Source organism: Carica papaya, chromosome 3 (genome assembly GCF_054855325.1).
Source record: "Carica papaya isolate Zhongbai chromosome 3, ASM5485532v1, whole genome shotgun sequence".
In the NCBI taxonomy this organism is placed as follows: Eukaryota; Viridiplantae; Streptophyta; class Magnoliopsida; order Brassicales; family Caricaceae; genus Carica; species Carica papaya.
In genome coordinates, this window is record NC_142311.1 from 1,835,942 (window position 1) to 1,852,212 (window position 16,271).

Genomic DNA, 16,271 nt, shown 5'->3' on the forward strand with positions numbered 1-16,271 from the left:
TGTTATCTTCCGTTATAATTTTATATCTGAAAACAATTTTTTTATGAGTCTTTGTACGTGTAGCATTATACAGCCATGATCTTTGGTTTTCAAGAAATTAATCTGACTCCAAAGCACGAGGGGAACAACATCAATAGCAAAAGTAATCTGTTATGACAGAGAATGTCATGCATAATTACTTTACTATTATTAGGTATATACTCATTTGATACACTTTAATACTTTATTCATCAAAAGTTCTTTTCTAACCCATCTTGATATTCTATCTATATTTGCATCTTTAGTTATTCTCTTTTGACATTTCATCAGAGCTTCTAAATTTATCTCTGTTTCCTAATGAGTTCATTTCAGATGCAGCATAGCTTTATATAATTTCTTCTATATGATAAAAAGAATCCATCAATGACCCGACTAATGAATGCATTATTAGATGTACTCCTTTGATGGACTTTATTCCCAGCAAAAGCCTTCTTGAATCATCTTTTGTGATCTCAGTGAAGTCCTGAATTTATCTTATGTTCCACAGTAATTTTTAGGTCGTTATTTTATCAATTTTACTGACCAAATAGTTGCTTGACTTTGTTGGTAAAATTGTAGTGAAAATCTGGTTCTAGTTGTACAGGTTATATAAACTATTCAAGTGAGAAAGTCCATGGCTTATATATGTCTATAATTGAAAGCAACTGTAGTTTTTAGAATAAGTTGCAGATTGACTCCTCTGTAGTCTGATATTACATAATTTAATTTCATTGGTTTTTTTTAGCAGTATGATACAATAGATGAAACTGTAATCTATCTTTATTTTACTTTCATTGGGATTGAATATGTGATAATTACCGAGAGACCATTTTATTTTTGAGTTGGCTGAATTGTGGAAGAGGATTCAAGGACCAAGCCAGATGCAGAGAGTTTGCTTTTGGGACAGACTCTAAAGTAAGAGGATGAAACTTCAGATTATGTTTGGAAAAATTTTAAACGTATTATTAGTTCATATAAAATTTGATACGAAATTAATTTTTTAATCGTTAACAGAATTTATATTTTATATTTTATATTTTATTCTAATTAAACTAAATGTTTATTTGTAAATAAATTTCACTAAATTTATGAATTTATTTTAAATATAACTCGTAAACTCTTTTTTTAAACACTACAAAGGTGAAGGTTGTCATAATCTGGATGTTATTTTCATGCTTTAAACTAAGATTTCTGTCTCCTGATTTTCCATCCTCTAAATGAACAGGTAAAATAACAACAGTTTGGTTTCACTTTCAGATGACTTGATTTTCCCCCCATTGTTTGTCAAACATTTCAAGCTGAAATTTTCAATTACTGATATATATATATATATATATTCTGTTACTTTAGTGATGTACAAGGTCTTTCTCCACCAATCTCTAAAGAGTAAATATTGCTTATAACTGCAGCAACATTTACAGGTGAAAACAAAGCAAAACTTTGGACTACCAACAGTAAGAAAAAAGCATTCAAAAGGTACAAAAGATTCTTTCTTTCTTTTTTTTTGTTTCCCTTTTCACTTATTTATTTCTCTGAGTACTGAAATAATATAATATGAGCAAGTTGTGAAAGAAAGAGGAATAGTTTCTAATTGCTACTACACTGATGCATGATGCCCTAATCTTTATGTCATTAATGCGTTTCTCTTATTCTCCAATACAAGAAGTGCTTAATTCCATTATACTTATCTCATTAACTAATTTAATGCACCATTGTTAGTTCTCATTTAAATTATTGTCATCATGAGATTATTTGAAGTCAATGCAATATGATGTGTTTTAACTAAATGTTAACAAAGTAGCAAGTTATCAATGATGTGATATTTCTGTTTTGAAGTTTTGTTTTCACCAACACCCAATTCTCAAATCCTCAATTGCCACTTATACATGTAGATTCGAACCCAGTTTACAAATCCTCAATTGCCACGCATACGTATTAGTTTCTAAGTGATTTTTTTTTAACGAATATGTAGGTTTAAACCTTATTAACACTTTGATCGATAGATATGTAAATTCTTTTGTATATGAGCTAGCACTCCCGTAACACCAATATTAAAAAAGTTATATAACAGTATGGTTATGATTTTAAGAACTATTGTTCTAGAATTAATTTTTTAAGTGCAAGTTTATTATCTTTTCCTTATCTTTAATTAGGTAGTGTAGTTAACTTTGAGCTTACAATATTAGGTTGTGTTTGGTTAAATGTGTAAAAAAAAATTAGTTATAATTAAGATGTACAATCCATAATTGCATTAATCCCACTTATATGTTTTTCCCCAAGGATGGATTTATATGCATTATTTGTCAATTGAGGATTGGACATGGAATTGTTTTGGGAATTAGAATATTCTTTTTATTCAAATTTCTACAACATTTGTATTGGACTCACATCCATATTGAAATTGAAATTTGAATCATACTCAACGTAATTGTAAATCCATGTTTTTAGAATCTTATATTATTATTTAAAAATTAGTATCTACTATAAGTATTAAGATTGAGTTTGGTTCAAATATATATTCTATGAATACGAATAAAAATATAATATAAATGAGCGAATCATCAAAAATAAAAAAATATTACAATATGATGTCAATTTTATACTTAATTTAACTTAAATATATATTTTTTTAATTTTTCAATTAACGAGTAGAAGGAGAGAAGTCTATCATTGTCAAATTGAATATATGATTAAAATTTATTCGATTATAAACTAAATATAAATCGTAAAAAATTATACGTGTTGAACGTTTATCATCTATGAACAAAATGGTAATATAATCTTTTCTTTCTTTTTTTTTTGGGTTGGCATGTTATTATTTGTGTCTCATTATCTCTCTATGATCTTCCTCAATTCCTCCTTTATGGACTGTGAATATCTTGTTCTGTTCCTATCAGGATTTCCAATTGATTGCTTCTTCTTTTTTTTTTTTTTTTTTTTTCTCCTTCACTTTTTAGTACTGCCTTAAAATCTTTATAGACTTTTTGGCATCTAGAGAAAGAGGAGGTGGTAAAACCATGAAAAAAGAGCAATGATACATGCAAATGATATTTATAAAGATGATGAAGAAAGTGCTTGTGGGTATATAAATGGCATATGTCACGGCTAAATCCTTGTTTGCTGCCGCCAAAACTTACTCATTTTAGGGTTTACTTTTGCTAGACAAAGAGCCAGAAATCTTCGTTACTGAGTAGTCAAGGTGTCCTCTCCCAGACAACACCATGTACGTAGTGGTCAACCAATTATTCACCGGTTTGATCATTTGTCTTTCACATTTTGCCAATGCAGTGCTGAGACGTGTGAAATTGGCCATCATCACCACTTACCAGATTAAACCCTATTTGCAGATTGCATATCATTCAGGTATGAGTTGGATTATGATATTTCTTTTCTAGAATATTAACCAATCTGTACTGTTGTTTGGGATTGATTTCATGTCTGATATACGAAAATATATATATATATATATATATATATATGATGGTTTGGAGAAAAATAAAATTGTTTGCTGTATGTAACTTTAAAAAATTTTATAATAATTTCGGGGGAAAACAAACAAAATCTCTTACTTGAATCACAAAATATGTTTAACTTTCTTGATCAACTTTTGCCCTTTAACATAATTCACACCTGGGTTTGTCCTAAATCACTGTCAAACTCCCATCTATTTTTCATAGATTATTAATTAGTGCTTTAACTGTTTCCATCTCTCAATTATTTCCACCATTGTTATAAACATCTTGTATCATCATATATGTTATTGGAGCTACTGTTTCTGTCTCCATAATAATTCTCTCTGAGTTCTAATATAAAGTCGAAGTTTTCGTAAGATATTCGGGAGCACAAATTAATGAGTTAGGAACTCTACAAATCTGATTGATTTTTTTTTTTTAAAAAAAAATTATATAACAAAATATTATGTGATTTTCTTATTAATCTAAATGTATGAAGTATTTTATAATTTTTCTATAGAATGGTTCGCATGGAAAATGAAAGGAAGAAGTTAACTATCTTACCAACCTCCATTTCGAAACTATATTAGCAATATATATATATATATATGTATAAATTATGGGAAAGGTCTATATCTATCCTTTTATCACCTTTCCCATATAGTGTATTTATATAGAACACAAGATTAAATATTTCTCATATTAGCTAGCTAGCTTCTTTTCTAATTTTTCGTTTTAAACTTGTAACTTTGACGTCTGCTGTCAATTACCAAATTAAAAAGACCGAAATATGTAGATTAATCAAGAGTGAGCCACGTGTATGTTGCCGCATGTATTAGTGTTATTTGATTAATCTGTATCTAAATGACTAGCTATATATATATATATATTTGTGTATATATATTATATGTCTTCAAATACACGTGTGGATGCATGAGGAATCAATTATGTGAAGTGGAAGCAAATATATGTATGTATAAAGCCGGGCTAAGTCTTCTGGTTGGCTGCTCTTTTTGTTTTTTGTTTTTTTTTTTAATAGCTTGGCTTGTTTATAAAACAAACTGGTATTTGTTTAGGTCTCTAATGTTACATTTATGTATGATTATTATCTTGTAAACGAAGAAATATGTTGTAGTAAAGAGACAAAGATCACAGAGTTAGAGACAAAGATCACCACCCTCTCTCTCTCTCTCTCTCTCTATAGTAATTTTTCAAGTCCTTCCAAGATACAGATTATCTGAAAATTTTCATGAATATAGTTTCTAATTCACATATACTCTTTAGAAAAATAATAATTTCTGGGTTAATGTTAAAATATATTTAAATTTATAATGTTAATTGTAAACATTAATATTTTAAATAATTATTATTAGAACTTCTAGCGAGTCTTTATTCATTGATTACGTTATTGAATAGTGATTTAGACCGAATTTGATTCCTGTTTATGAGAAAATTATTGGAGTGTACTCTTGAACATTTTGGTAATTTTCCCAGTGCCTCTCTTTTTACTTTCCCTGATCAGGTCCCTCTCCAAACCGTTTCACTTAGACCCATTAACCACCATCTCTCTCTCTCTCTCTCTCTCTCTCTCTCTCTCTCTCTCTCTCTTCCCTGTAATGTAAGCAAACCCCACAACCATCAACATCATCATGATCATAGTTTCCACTCTATGAAGCCTCCTCTCTCTTTCTCTCTCTGCCTCCCTTCCTCTCCTCCTCCTTCCCCCTCTATCTTTAACATTTCTATAAAGTCTCCATACTGGTTTACATCAAACTAGTTGGGAATCCATCGTATATTATCCTCTTAAAGAGACAGGATCTGAAGAGCCTCTCTGATGAAAATGAGGAAACCAGACCTATCAGGGAAGACCAACAATGGCGGAAACAATAACAAGCTCAGGAAGGGTTTGTGGTCACCAGAAGAAGATGACAAGCTCATGAACTACATGTTAAGAAATGGCCAAGGTTGTTGGAGTGATGTTGCCAGAAATGCTGGTCTGCAGAGGTGTGGCAAGAGCTGCCGTCTCCGGTGGATAAATTACCTTAGGCCCGACCTCAAGCGAGGAGCCTTTTCGCCTCAAGAAGAAGAGCTTATCATCCATTTGCATTCCCTTCTTGGCAACAGGTACTGTTCATCTCTCTTCTCTTCTCTTCTCTTCTCTTCTGCTTCATTGTGTGTGTCTGTGTACATATATCACTTTTGCTTATAAATGTCGCAGGAAGATATATAGTTTTATACATGTGATGGAGGCATTGTTTATGATCTTAGTCTTTCTTTATCAATCTTGTTAGAGTTCTTGAATTTTAATCTGAGGAAGCTGTAAAATAACATAGCCATAGTTAATATATATATATATATATCTAATTACATGCACATACACATGCAACGCTTGCACACATTCATAAAATAATTTCTAGGGTCAATGTCTTCTACCTAATCCTTTTATTGACAAAATGACCATTATCTAGTCTTATTTTCAACAAGAAGAGGTCAATTTCTGTAAAATATACATAATAAATTCACACTATATATACACACATGTAGCTACTGGCATTAGACTGTGGAAAGAAATTAAAAGAAAAAGATGATGTTGGAGTAATTTAAACATTAAGAAAACTAAAGCCCTAAGTAGAGGATTCTAAGATGGTTGGTGGGCAAAGAAGACAAAAGTAAGTGTATGCTTTAATTTAAAAGATTATGCACATGCTCCTCAATATAGCTTACTGATTTTACTGGTTATTTATCTAGAGGAATGTTACATGTGTAACACTTGAGTAGTAATTAAATATTAATATTATTAAACTCCTGCAATGTAATTTATTTTAATATTACTGGACAATTGAGTCTATATTAGATTATTCTACTCACAGTACTTCTTAATTGACTCAGTATATTAATATTGTATTCTGTATGTACTTGATTTGATTCTTTATTTATAATTTTTATAAATAAAAATTTTGAAATTTATTATCGTGATCGGAAGTTTGTCCTTAAATTAGTTTACTCGGTCTCTTTCTTATAAAAAATTATAAGTTCAAATCGAATTTTGTTTTATGTATTTCTAATAACAATTTGTATTATGATATGTTGTGTATGTACCATCAAAATATATGTATATATATATACATATATGTGTGTGCTGATGGTATACATATATAGGAGGACTTAAGCTGAAAGGGACAAAATTGGTTGGGCATTTGGTGTCTCAATCTTCCCTTTGAGTCTAAAACACTCATCACCCTATTTTTATTCTAGGATTTAATTAACTTCCATGCAATCCATGCATTTACAAAATATCAATAAAATTTAGTTTAGCTATTTAGGTGATAATGCTATATATATGTATCTATGTAAGTGTAAATATGTGTGTATATATATATATATATAATCCGGCTGTCTCTATCTCCTCTTTGAGTTCAAGTTACTCATTCTATTTATTTTAAGTAAATATTAAGTTTTCATGCAAACCATGCATTTGAAAACTGATTTAATCAGACATTTTTTTCTTCCACAGGTGGTCTCAAATTGCGGCTCGCTTGCCAGGCCGTACGGACAATGAAATAAAGAACTTTTGGAATTCAACAATCAAGAAAAGGCTAAAGAACTTATCATCCACTGCCTCACCAAACACAAGCGATTCATCGACTGAGCTTAATAAAGATCCTGTCATGGCGGCTGCTGGAGGATCAGGAGGGTTTATCTCCCTGCAAGAACACGGCAATAATATGGCTATGTATAATAACATGGTTGACTCTTCATCCTCAACATCATCATCAATGTCAGCACCACCTAATTCCATGCAAGCTATGGCCTTCAACCACATGATGATCGACCCATTGGCACCTGTCCTCGATCGTAGCCTGAACATTTTTGGTTCTGCTGGTGGCGGGTTTTACCCGAAAGCAACAACGCCTTCATGCCTGGCTCAAATTGGGGTATGTGCTGATGTTTTATACGAACAAGAACCTTGTGTTAACGATATTGGAGTAGCTGGGAATCTATATATTCCGCCATTAGAGACACTGCAAGAAAACAGCATATCTACCACTGAGAATTATCCCACACCTGATTATCACCACAGGGAGATTAACATTAATAATTACTCTTCTAACAATGATCAGTTGAATAATAACAGTTTTATGAGTACCACAAACAGCTTTGATAACAACAAGAGAGTTGCAGAGAACGTAGCTGGGGTTGGGAATTTATGGGTAGAAGAAGATCAGCTCAAGTTAGGAGAGTGGGACTTGGAGGATTTGATGAAAGATGTCCCTTCCTTTCCTTTTCTTGAATTTCAACCTTAGCCATATATAATACTAATACTTTTCCTCTTTTTTTTTTTTTTTTTTTTTTTAACTACTCTTCAGGTTGATATATATATACACACGCACACACATATATCGTATATACCCACTTATATTTTCATGAAAACTATACTAAACTCCTAGTTTAGATATAGAGGAAAACCTTTTCTTGAGTTACCCAGGTCATTCTTGAAGCTTGTGGGTCTTGCTGGGTTCATAAGCTGACCTTCTTTGAAGTACTGTACTTTGCTGTACTATATTTTGTTGTGCTGTGAAAGCCAAGTTACATATACATATATAGATAAACCCTTTAGGTGGAGTTGGATTTAGAGTGAATAAGAGAGCACAGACGGTGATGATTATAGTCTTGTATTTGTAATTGGATTACGAGTTGGGTTGTGAGGAGAATGTGGTCATTTCACAAGCGCCGGCCTAGTATAATAATTGCAACAGATATTGGGAATGGGATGTATATGAATGTGTATAACAGCACAGAGAGGGACAACACCAAAAGTTTGATGCATGTACTTGTATAAGTTGCAGGAATGATTATACAAAACCATATATATACTGAGTTTTTATGTTTGTCATGAAACTAGTGGAAGATATATAATTAGGGTTGTATTATTCCTACACATTGATGCAGATATTGAAAATCTCTCTCTCTCTCTCTCTCTCTCTCTCTCTCTAAAGCATATTCCTACATATTCAAATATAATAATGTTTCACTATAATTCTTTAATATTTTCTAAACAAACTCAATTTATAATATATACTATTATAAAGATATTTTATAGTAATAGTATATAATATTTTTGTATACACAATTTTCTTGATTTTATTTTTTTTTAAATTTTTTGGGCATAAAATTATAGTAACATATAATATTTCGGGATATTTTATTAGGGTTTACTTATAATGAGGTTTTAACAACTTGGTTGAAATGTCAATTTCTAATTGCAAAAATCACGGTGGAGAGACTTGATAGAGTTAATGGGTCATTTTGCTTTTGAATATTCCCCTCAAATTAATTAACTTATTAATAGCTGGTTAGTTATGAATTAATGCTTGGATTCTAAAGGTTAATTATCATTCCCTCCACCTATAAATTACTTAAAAATTTTAATTAGTGCAAAGAAGGAACATACGTACATACATACGTACATACATATATACATATACATATACATATACATATATATATAGAGAGAGAGAGAGAGGGGGGGGGGGGGGGAGATTAGAAAAAGGGTTGAAGTAACTTGGGCAAGAAGTGACGTGAAATTGATCAAAAGTTTAAGAGGAAAAGTATTATTTAATTAACTTTCATTACAACATGGATAATACCATTTTAAATAATTATGATGATATAATTAAATAAATATATATTAATCATTTATAGGTTATTTATTATGTACCTTTTATTAAAATAAAAAAAAGAAACTGTTAAGCTAGAAATATGAAGTAGATATAAATATTATACGATTAAAATTAATAAATTTCAAAATTATATTTATTTAATCCTATGTTAATAAATAAATAAATTTAAGAAAAAAATTGAAAGAGAGTGGTAACCCAAATCATTTCGTTTCAGATTTTTAACATGTGATCATTAACTAACATGTGATTGTTATAAAAATGACGAGCATAATTAATTTGGAAAGAAAAATGTGTCTAATAATTACTTTGATTTTTATTGTTAGTGAGGAGAGATTTGACAATACATTAAATAATTGACTTTTATTTTTTTTTAATTTTAATTATTTTTAAAAGGGTGTCCCATAAATTTATGGAAATATAGAAATTCAACCACAAAAAAGTAATATCTTCATGTTTATTTATATTGGATTTTATGCTCTTGTCTTGTTTCAAGCTTAGCTTGACCCACATTAGGAATTTTGACCTAAGTTTTCATATTTCAAAAAATAGACCCAAATTTAAATTATTAAAAATTAATATATATATATATATATATATATGTAAAGGCATGGGCGGTCCATTACGACTACTACAAGTTACAAAACCAAGTGAGGCCATAAAATGATTGTTCTTTCAGGGCCGAGGTCCAATTAAGGTAAAAATTTAAAATACGTCGCCTGAGAGATTCGAACTCTCGCGGGGAAACCCCACGTACTTAGCAGGCACACGCCTTAACCACTCGGCCAAAGCGACGCTTGTCTCCTCGAGCTTAAATCATTATTAACTTGAAGTCCGCTTGCGATAAATATTGGAAGGTGAAAAATAAAAATGCGTCGCCTGAGAGATTCGAACTCTCGCGGGGAAACCCCATGTACTTAGCAGGCACACGCCTTAACCACTCGGCCAAAGCGACACTTCTTAGTGTGTATATATTTATGAATTATAGGCTACGCATTAAAAAATATCCACGTGTTATATATGTGTAACTATGTATATAAACAGTTATACATATACGAAGTGTCCTAAATGCATAAGTACCGTTTTATGTATATCATGTATCCTGTTATGTATAAGTACCATTTATTTTATGTACAAAACTATTATTCATTTATTGTGTGTATATATACTTGTAAAGTATTCTTATGTATGCATATAACATACTAGTGTGTATATATATATATTATATATAAACAGTTATATTATATGTAATAAAGGCCACATCCCAAATATCAAGCCCTGTCCATTACCCGAGCCCAAAACCGAAATCAAAGACACGTCTCTTTAATTGACTATTGGATCCCACAAAAAGCCACACAACATCAGTCCAGTGTGGTGGCCCACATGCCACGTGTCACTATTGACTGACTCCTCCTCACTTCAAACTCTCTGCAACCTTTCAAGATCACCCGCAGACAATCTCTCCCCTCCTGAACTCTGCTAGTGCATTTATGTGGTTCCTATTCGCTGCCCCTCCCCGCTCCGCAAGGGGCAGCACCGTCATTTTGCTTCCGTTCATTTCCCACCTCACAAATCAAAATCCACCAGTCATAACTCTCCACCTCACAACTTTTCAACCTCATTCCGAATTGACTTGTTTCATAAACTAAGTCATCGGATCTCACGGCCGTAATTTTTTATTTATTATGGGGGCGATGTATGCTATAATTCCTTTTCTGAAGAATATCTAGCTGGCCGGTGGGTGGCCCGCCCGTAGAAAAGGGCACAAGAGGGTGGAAGGCGGAGATTTCAACCTCAAATACGGTATTCTTGTCCCATCTTTAAATCTTAACCGTAGATTCCTAACCCCGTATCCGCCGTTCGATGAAACTTACACGGCTCTTCTTCCTCTTATTCACAGGTTTGCCCTTCTTAACATATTAACTGAATTTTCTCTCCTCGCATTTCCATTTCTCATGCTCTGAAATTCAGAGCACTTTAACAATGGCGTCTCTTCCTCTCACCTCCTCTTGCTCTCTCGCCTTCCCTTCTAGATCTCGTTCTCTCAAATTCTCCGCTCTAACGCCTCTTTGCAGATCATCGACCCCTCCCTTGCGAAATTCCAATATCCTCAGACCAATTTTCAGTACTCCGTCTCTTAAACCAGCTCCATCTCTTGTTTCTTCTAAATCCCTTTCTCTTCTTCCTGCGAGAAAGAACAGGTTTTCGGTATCTAAAGTGAGAGCGTCGGCTGCCGCTGCCACCCCTGCTCCCGCGGCGCCAGTGCCAGCTTCTCAGCCATGGCAGGGCGCCGCAATGAAGCCACTCTTGGCGTCCATCGCTACGGGAGTTATTCTCTGGTTCGTTCCTGTTCCGTCCGGGGTCTCCCGTGAAGCTTGGCAGCTTCTCGCCATCTTTCTTGCCACTATCGTTGGGATCATCACCCAGCCGCTACCTCTTGGCGCCGTCGCTCTCTTGGGCCTCGGAGCTTCCGTGCTTACTAAAACCCTTACGTTCGCCGCTGCGTTCTCTGCCTTCGGCGACCCAATTCCCTGGCTCATTGCTCTCGCGTTTTTCTTTGCTCGTGGTTTCATCAAGACGGGTCTCGGCAACCGGATCGCTTACCAATTCGTACGGTTGTTCGGCAGCTCCTCTCTCGGCTTGGGCTACAGTCTCGTCTTCAGCGAAGCGCTCCTCGCTCCTGCGATTCCTTCGGTCTCCGCCAGAGCCGGTGGGATCTTCCTGCCTCTCGTTAAATCTCTGTGCGTCGCATGCGGCAGTAACGCCGGAGACGGAACGGAGAACAAGCTGGGATCGTGGCTGATGCTGACCTGCTTCCAAACCTCCGTGATCTCTTCATCGATGTTCTTGACGGCAATGGCGGCGAATCCTTTGAGTGCCAACTTGGCTTACAACACCATCAAGCAATCGATTGGGTGGACAGATTGGGCTAAGGCCGCCATTGTACCGGGTTTGGTGTCACTGATTGTGGTACCGTTGCTTTTATATGTGATTTATCCGCCATCGATAAAGAGTAGCCCCGATGCGCCCAAGTTGGCCCAGGAGAGGTTGGAGAAAATGGGACCCATGTCCAAGAACGAGCTTATAATGGCCGGGACTCTGCTTGTTACGGTATACTATTATACTCTGCTTTTGGATTGTTACTTCATGCTGATCGTTTTCATAAGCTTTAAATTTATGGGAATCGACAATTTCTCGTAGTTGGTTTGTAATGATTGTTTCCTGTTTGTTTCTGATCTTTGTTAGTATTTGCTTAGGTAGAACTCTCTGGTTTATGTTTCTTCGTCGCGTCTGCGCTTTTTTACCCCCCGGAAATTAGAAATAATTTTTATGGTCAGTTTTGAACCTAAAAACTATTAGCTGCTCCGAAAAAGAAATAAGGTGGAAGACGATAACTGTAATTAAATAAAATTTATTGTTCCTTACCAATATTTGAAATGAGCTAATTGCGTGATAGATAATTATTACATTCCTTGTCACTTTCTGGATGACACTGAAGCCACTAGATAGGAACAAGACAAGTAGAGGATACCTTGACACTGCATCTTCAAGTTGTGGTTGCCAGTGCTTCCTGGGTTGAAAATTATGCATGCTTGAATTGAACCTCTGTTGCGTGTAACCACTAACCACTCATGGATAATCACTTGTCCTATGATCATATTCGTTTTTACTAGAAGTCATTAGCGTGGTCCACCGTACTAACTTTGGTAGCTGTAAGGATCCCATATGTTATCCTTCCTCTGTACACTCAGGTTTCTTAGAGTAAAGAAATTCTACTAGGAATTCATCTGCAGAAATTGCCATTATTCTTAATGGGTTCAAGTTGTGCATTCTGTTAACACTTTTTCTTCTCAAGAAAAAAATCGTCCATTCTGTTTCCCTTCGGGAGGAGAAGAAACTAGAAAGCAATTGGAGTCTTGGAGATAGTATGTGACTGCATTGATTGCAGTTTTGTGCATTCTTTACCAACTTGTGATGTGAGATTGATATTGTAGAGTTGAGGGGCCAGATGGCATTTTTCTTTCCTTTTCTTTTTTTCTTTTCTTTCTCTGCTTGAGAACACTGTCCTCCTAATCCTATTTGGCATGGCTAGCATAATCACTAAATGGTTTCCTCAAATTTGCATAATGAAAAACGGTAGTTTCAGTTGAATTATTCAATTTGCATAAATCTATAAGCTTTTCACCAATCAGATCACGTGCTACTGTGCAGATACTGGCAAGTGTTTATGGTAGTGTAAGTAAAAAAATCATTTAGTAACAATTTAACGTGCACAAGCTGGCATGATGCTGTGTGCAATATATGTAGTAACATGTACTCTCTTGCCTTGTTGACTATTGTATCAGGTTGGGCTCTGGGTTTTTGGGGGAATTCTGAATGTGGATGCTGTTACTGCTGCCATTCTTGGATTGTCCATCCTTCTTGTGACTGGCGTTGTTACATGGAAAGAGTGCTTGTCCGAAGCAGTTGCATGGGATACACTCACGTGGTTTGCTGCACTGATTGCTATGGCGGGGTACCTTAACAAATATGGTCTCATCTCGTGGTTCAGCCAGACTGTCGTTAAGGTTTGTTCCATTGCCTTCTTACTGTTACATAGTAGTGCCTGCCTTTCTCTATATTGCTGCAATTTGTGATATATATATATAAACTTAACTAATTGCATTTATATGGTTTTCCCATTGTGTTTTTTGGAATTAATCTTGGATTGTTTTCTTCATCTTACTAAAAGCATTCCTGAATTTATTTGAATTCGTCTCATTCCACTTAGGAAGGTAAAAAAATGAGAATTTTCACTATCGAAATTTGAAAATTTTGTGGAGTCAGTGTACTTAGGACTAGTTCAATAGTAATCTATCCACAGGATATCTTTCCCAACTCAAGAACTTGTGCCCCTGAAGAAATAGAAATGTTAATTCTCGTTTCTTTAAAATAAATACTCCATAAAGTAAGGAAAAGGCATCAAAAACACAAACAATAGTCTTTGAGAATTTATAATTCAATAGTAGTTTATCCACAGTATATCTTTCTCAATTCAAGAACTTGTGGTCCTGAAGAAAAAGAAATACCAACTTTCTTTTCTTTGAAAAGAAAATATTTCATAAGCTAAGGAAAAGTCATCAAAGCACAAACAATAGTCTTAGAGACTTTATACACCTTCATCTGTTCGATGCCATTATTCTTCTAGATCTTGTATAAATGGAAAGTTTGACAAATCAAACTGCGCTTCAGTTTCCAGGAATTTATAGCTATTGCATGTTCTAGATGTATTTGAAAAATATATTTTTCTTCCCAAACTCATGTGATTGTTGTTGCTTACTCTAAAAGCCCCATAACAGGAAAAAAACCTACCATCTTTTCGCTTCAATTTGCTTTCTTGCTTATTTATAAAAAATGCAAAGTTTTTCTAGGTTTGAATGCGTCCTCTCAATCACTTGGGGTGTTTTTTCTTTTCTTTCTCTTTGCTGCTTTTACATGCATTTGTTAATAAGTATCAATTCTGGGTAATATTTTTTTGAGTGGTATTCTGGGTCATATTAAAGACTGAAACAACTCTTATATGAAGATATCAGAATCCATTTTAATTTGGGTGTCTGCAGAAGTGGACTTGTACTTTTTCTTGAATGTCTTCAAGAATTGTGCAACCCTTCTCTCCATAGAATTTTTCATGAGAGTTCATTCTGAATTTGGGATTTAGACTGCATGTTCCTGCATCGTGTTTTCTGATATTCTGCTCCACAATCTCAAGAAGAAGGGTTTACTACCATGGTTCACAATAGTATATTGAAATATGAAATAGATTAGCTTTGTACAATAATCATTTGACTTTTTGTAGGAACCAAAGAACTATACAATAATATGTAATTATTATACGGATTCATCAGTGGCCATGAAATGGTAGAAAATTATTACAGGAGCGTGAAGTGTCCAAAGCACTATAAAATTTCTCCTGGAAGAAATATGTTTTGCCTAATTAATCAGCTCCGACTATTTTACATTAATCAGATATTGACCAATGACGCATTTCCTGATATTTTACGCATATTATTATCATTATTAATCAATATCTGATAAATTTTTAATTAGAAATGTTATTCAACTCTTTCCCGCAGTTTGTTGGAGGGTTGGGTCTTTCATGGCAATTGTCCTTTGGCATTCTGGTTCTTCTCTACTTCTACTCCCACTACTTCTTTGCAAGCGGGGCAGCTCATATCGGTGCCATGTATACAGCCTTCTTATCTGTTGCCAGTGCTCTAGGCACTCCACCCTACTTTGGAGCTGTAGTGCTCTCATTCCTATCCAACCTCATGGGAGGGCTCACACACTATGGCATTGGCTCTGCCCCAGTTTTTTACGGAGCAAACTATGTCCCTCTCGCCAAATGGTGGGGCTACGGGTTCATAGTATCTATCGTAAACATCCTTATCTGGCTTGGAGTTGGAGGAGCTTGGTGGAAGTTCATAGGATTGTGGTAAAAGAAGAAGGTTTATAAAACTTGCCGACCAACATTAGCTATACTCTAATGATTTTCGGTTTTTCGCCCTCAGGATTCAATCTGCCATTGTTTTCTGTTTGGTTTTGGGGAAGGTTATTAGTTTTTTTTTTATTTATTTTTTTTTTTTTTACTTTTGATTCTTTGGATTGGAAATAATCTGATCCAGAAAAAGTTTATATTTTAGAGGAGAAATTAGATTTTGTACCCAAAATTTTGACATGACATTATAATTTGCCTGAAATTTAAGAATATCAATGACATAGTGATTACTCTGCTGCCTGAATCTTTTTTAAATGTGAGTTAATTTTATATTATTTTAAATAAAATTATTGCAGTTTATATTATATTTTTTAATTTTTTGGTTCTATTGTAACTGAAGTTAAATGTGATTTAATTCTATATTACTTTAAGTAAATTTATTGCGGTTTATGTTATATATTTAACATATATAAATTTTAATCTTTGTATATTTATATTTGAAGTTATATTTTATGCAAATTTGTCTCAGAAGCTCTGATAATCTAATTTGCAAAGTGAGGTTAGAATATGTACTTCTAGTTGTGGTACACAATTGAGATGATTACTTTATTTATTCTGTCAACTCAAATCAAATCATTAGAATATGGA

The 16,271-nt window shown here is 33.9% G+C and overlaps 2 protein-coding genes and 2 non-coding genes across 4 annotated transcripts; 2 read left to right on the forward strand and 2 right to left on the reverse strand.

The window, feature by feature from the left end:
- Nucleotides 1-951: 951 nt before the first annotated feature.
- LOC110811815 (transcription factor MYB83-like) lies at nucleotides 952-8,408 on the forward strand. The gene is made up of 3 exons (XM_088214985.1): nucleotides 952-1,494; nucleotides 3,307-5,594; nucleotides 6,985-8,408. The coding sequence occupies exons 2-3, from the start codon at nucleotides 5,305-5,307 to the stop codon at nucleotides 7,772-7,774; spliced, it is 1,080 nt and encodes a 359-aa protein (XP_088071111.1). The 5' UTR covers nucleotides 952-1,494; nucleotides 3,307-5,304; the 3' UTR covers nucleotides 7,775-8,408.
- Nucleotides 8,409-9,861: 1,453 nt separating this feature from the next.
- Nucleotides 9,862-9,943, reverse strand: TRNAS-GCU (transfer RNA serine (anticodon GCU)). Its single transcript has one exon. It is a non-coding gene; the product is annotated as a tRNA-Ser (tRNA).
- Nucleotides 9,944-10,021: 78 nt separating this feature from the next.
- TRNAS-GCU (transfer RNA serine (anticodon GCU)) lies at nucleotides 10,022-10,103 on the reverse strand. Its single transcript has one exon. It is a non-coding gene; the product is annotated as a tRNA-Ser (tRNA).
- Nucleotides 10,104-11,078: 975 nt separating this feature from the next.
- Nucleotides 11,079-15,919, forward strand: DIT1 (dicarboxylate transporter 1). Its single transcript, XM_022038465.2, has 3 exons — nucleotides 11,079-12,259; nucleotides 13,495-13,716; nucleotides 15,262-15,919. The coding sequence occupies exons 1-3, from the start codon at nucleotides 11,132-11,134 to the stop codon at nucleotides 15,622-15,624; spliced, it is 1,713 nt and encodes a 570-aa protein (XP_021894157.1). The 5' UTR covers nucleotides 11,079-11,131; the 3' UTR covers nucleotides 15,625-15,919.
- Nucleotides 15,920-16,271: the final 352 nt, after the last annotated feature.

Excerpts from the sequence above, each read along its gene's own strand:
- LOC110811815 (XM_088214985.1), top strand. The coding sequence starts at position 5,305 with ATGAAAATGAGGAAACCAGACCTATCAGGGAAGACCAACAATGGCGGA. Across the intron at positions 5,595-6,984 it reads CATTCCCTTCTTGGCAACAG|GTGGTCTCAAATTGCGGCTC; the intron begins GTACTGTTCATC and ends TTTCTTCCACAG.
- DIT1 (XM_022038465.2), top strand. The coding sequence starts at position 11,132 with ATGGCGTCTCTTCCTCTCACCTCCTCTTGCTCTCTCGCCTTCCCTTCT. Across the intron at positions 12,260-13,494 it reads CCGGGACTCTGCTTGTTACG|GTTGGGCTCTGGGTTTTTGG; the intron begins GTATACTATTAT and ends CTATTGTATCAG. Across the intron at positions 13,717-15,261 it reads TCAGCCAGACTGTCGTTAAG|TTTGTTGGAGGGTTGGGTCT; the intron begins GTTTGTTCCATT and ends TCTTTCCCGCAG.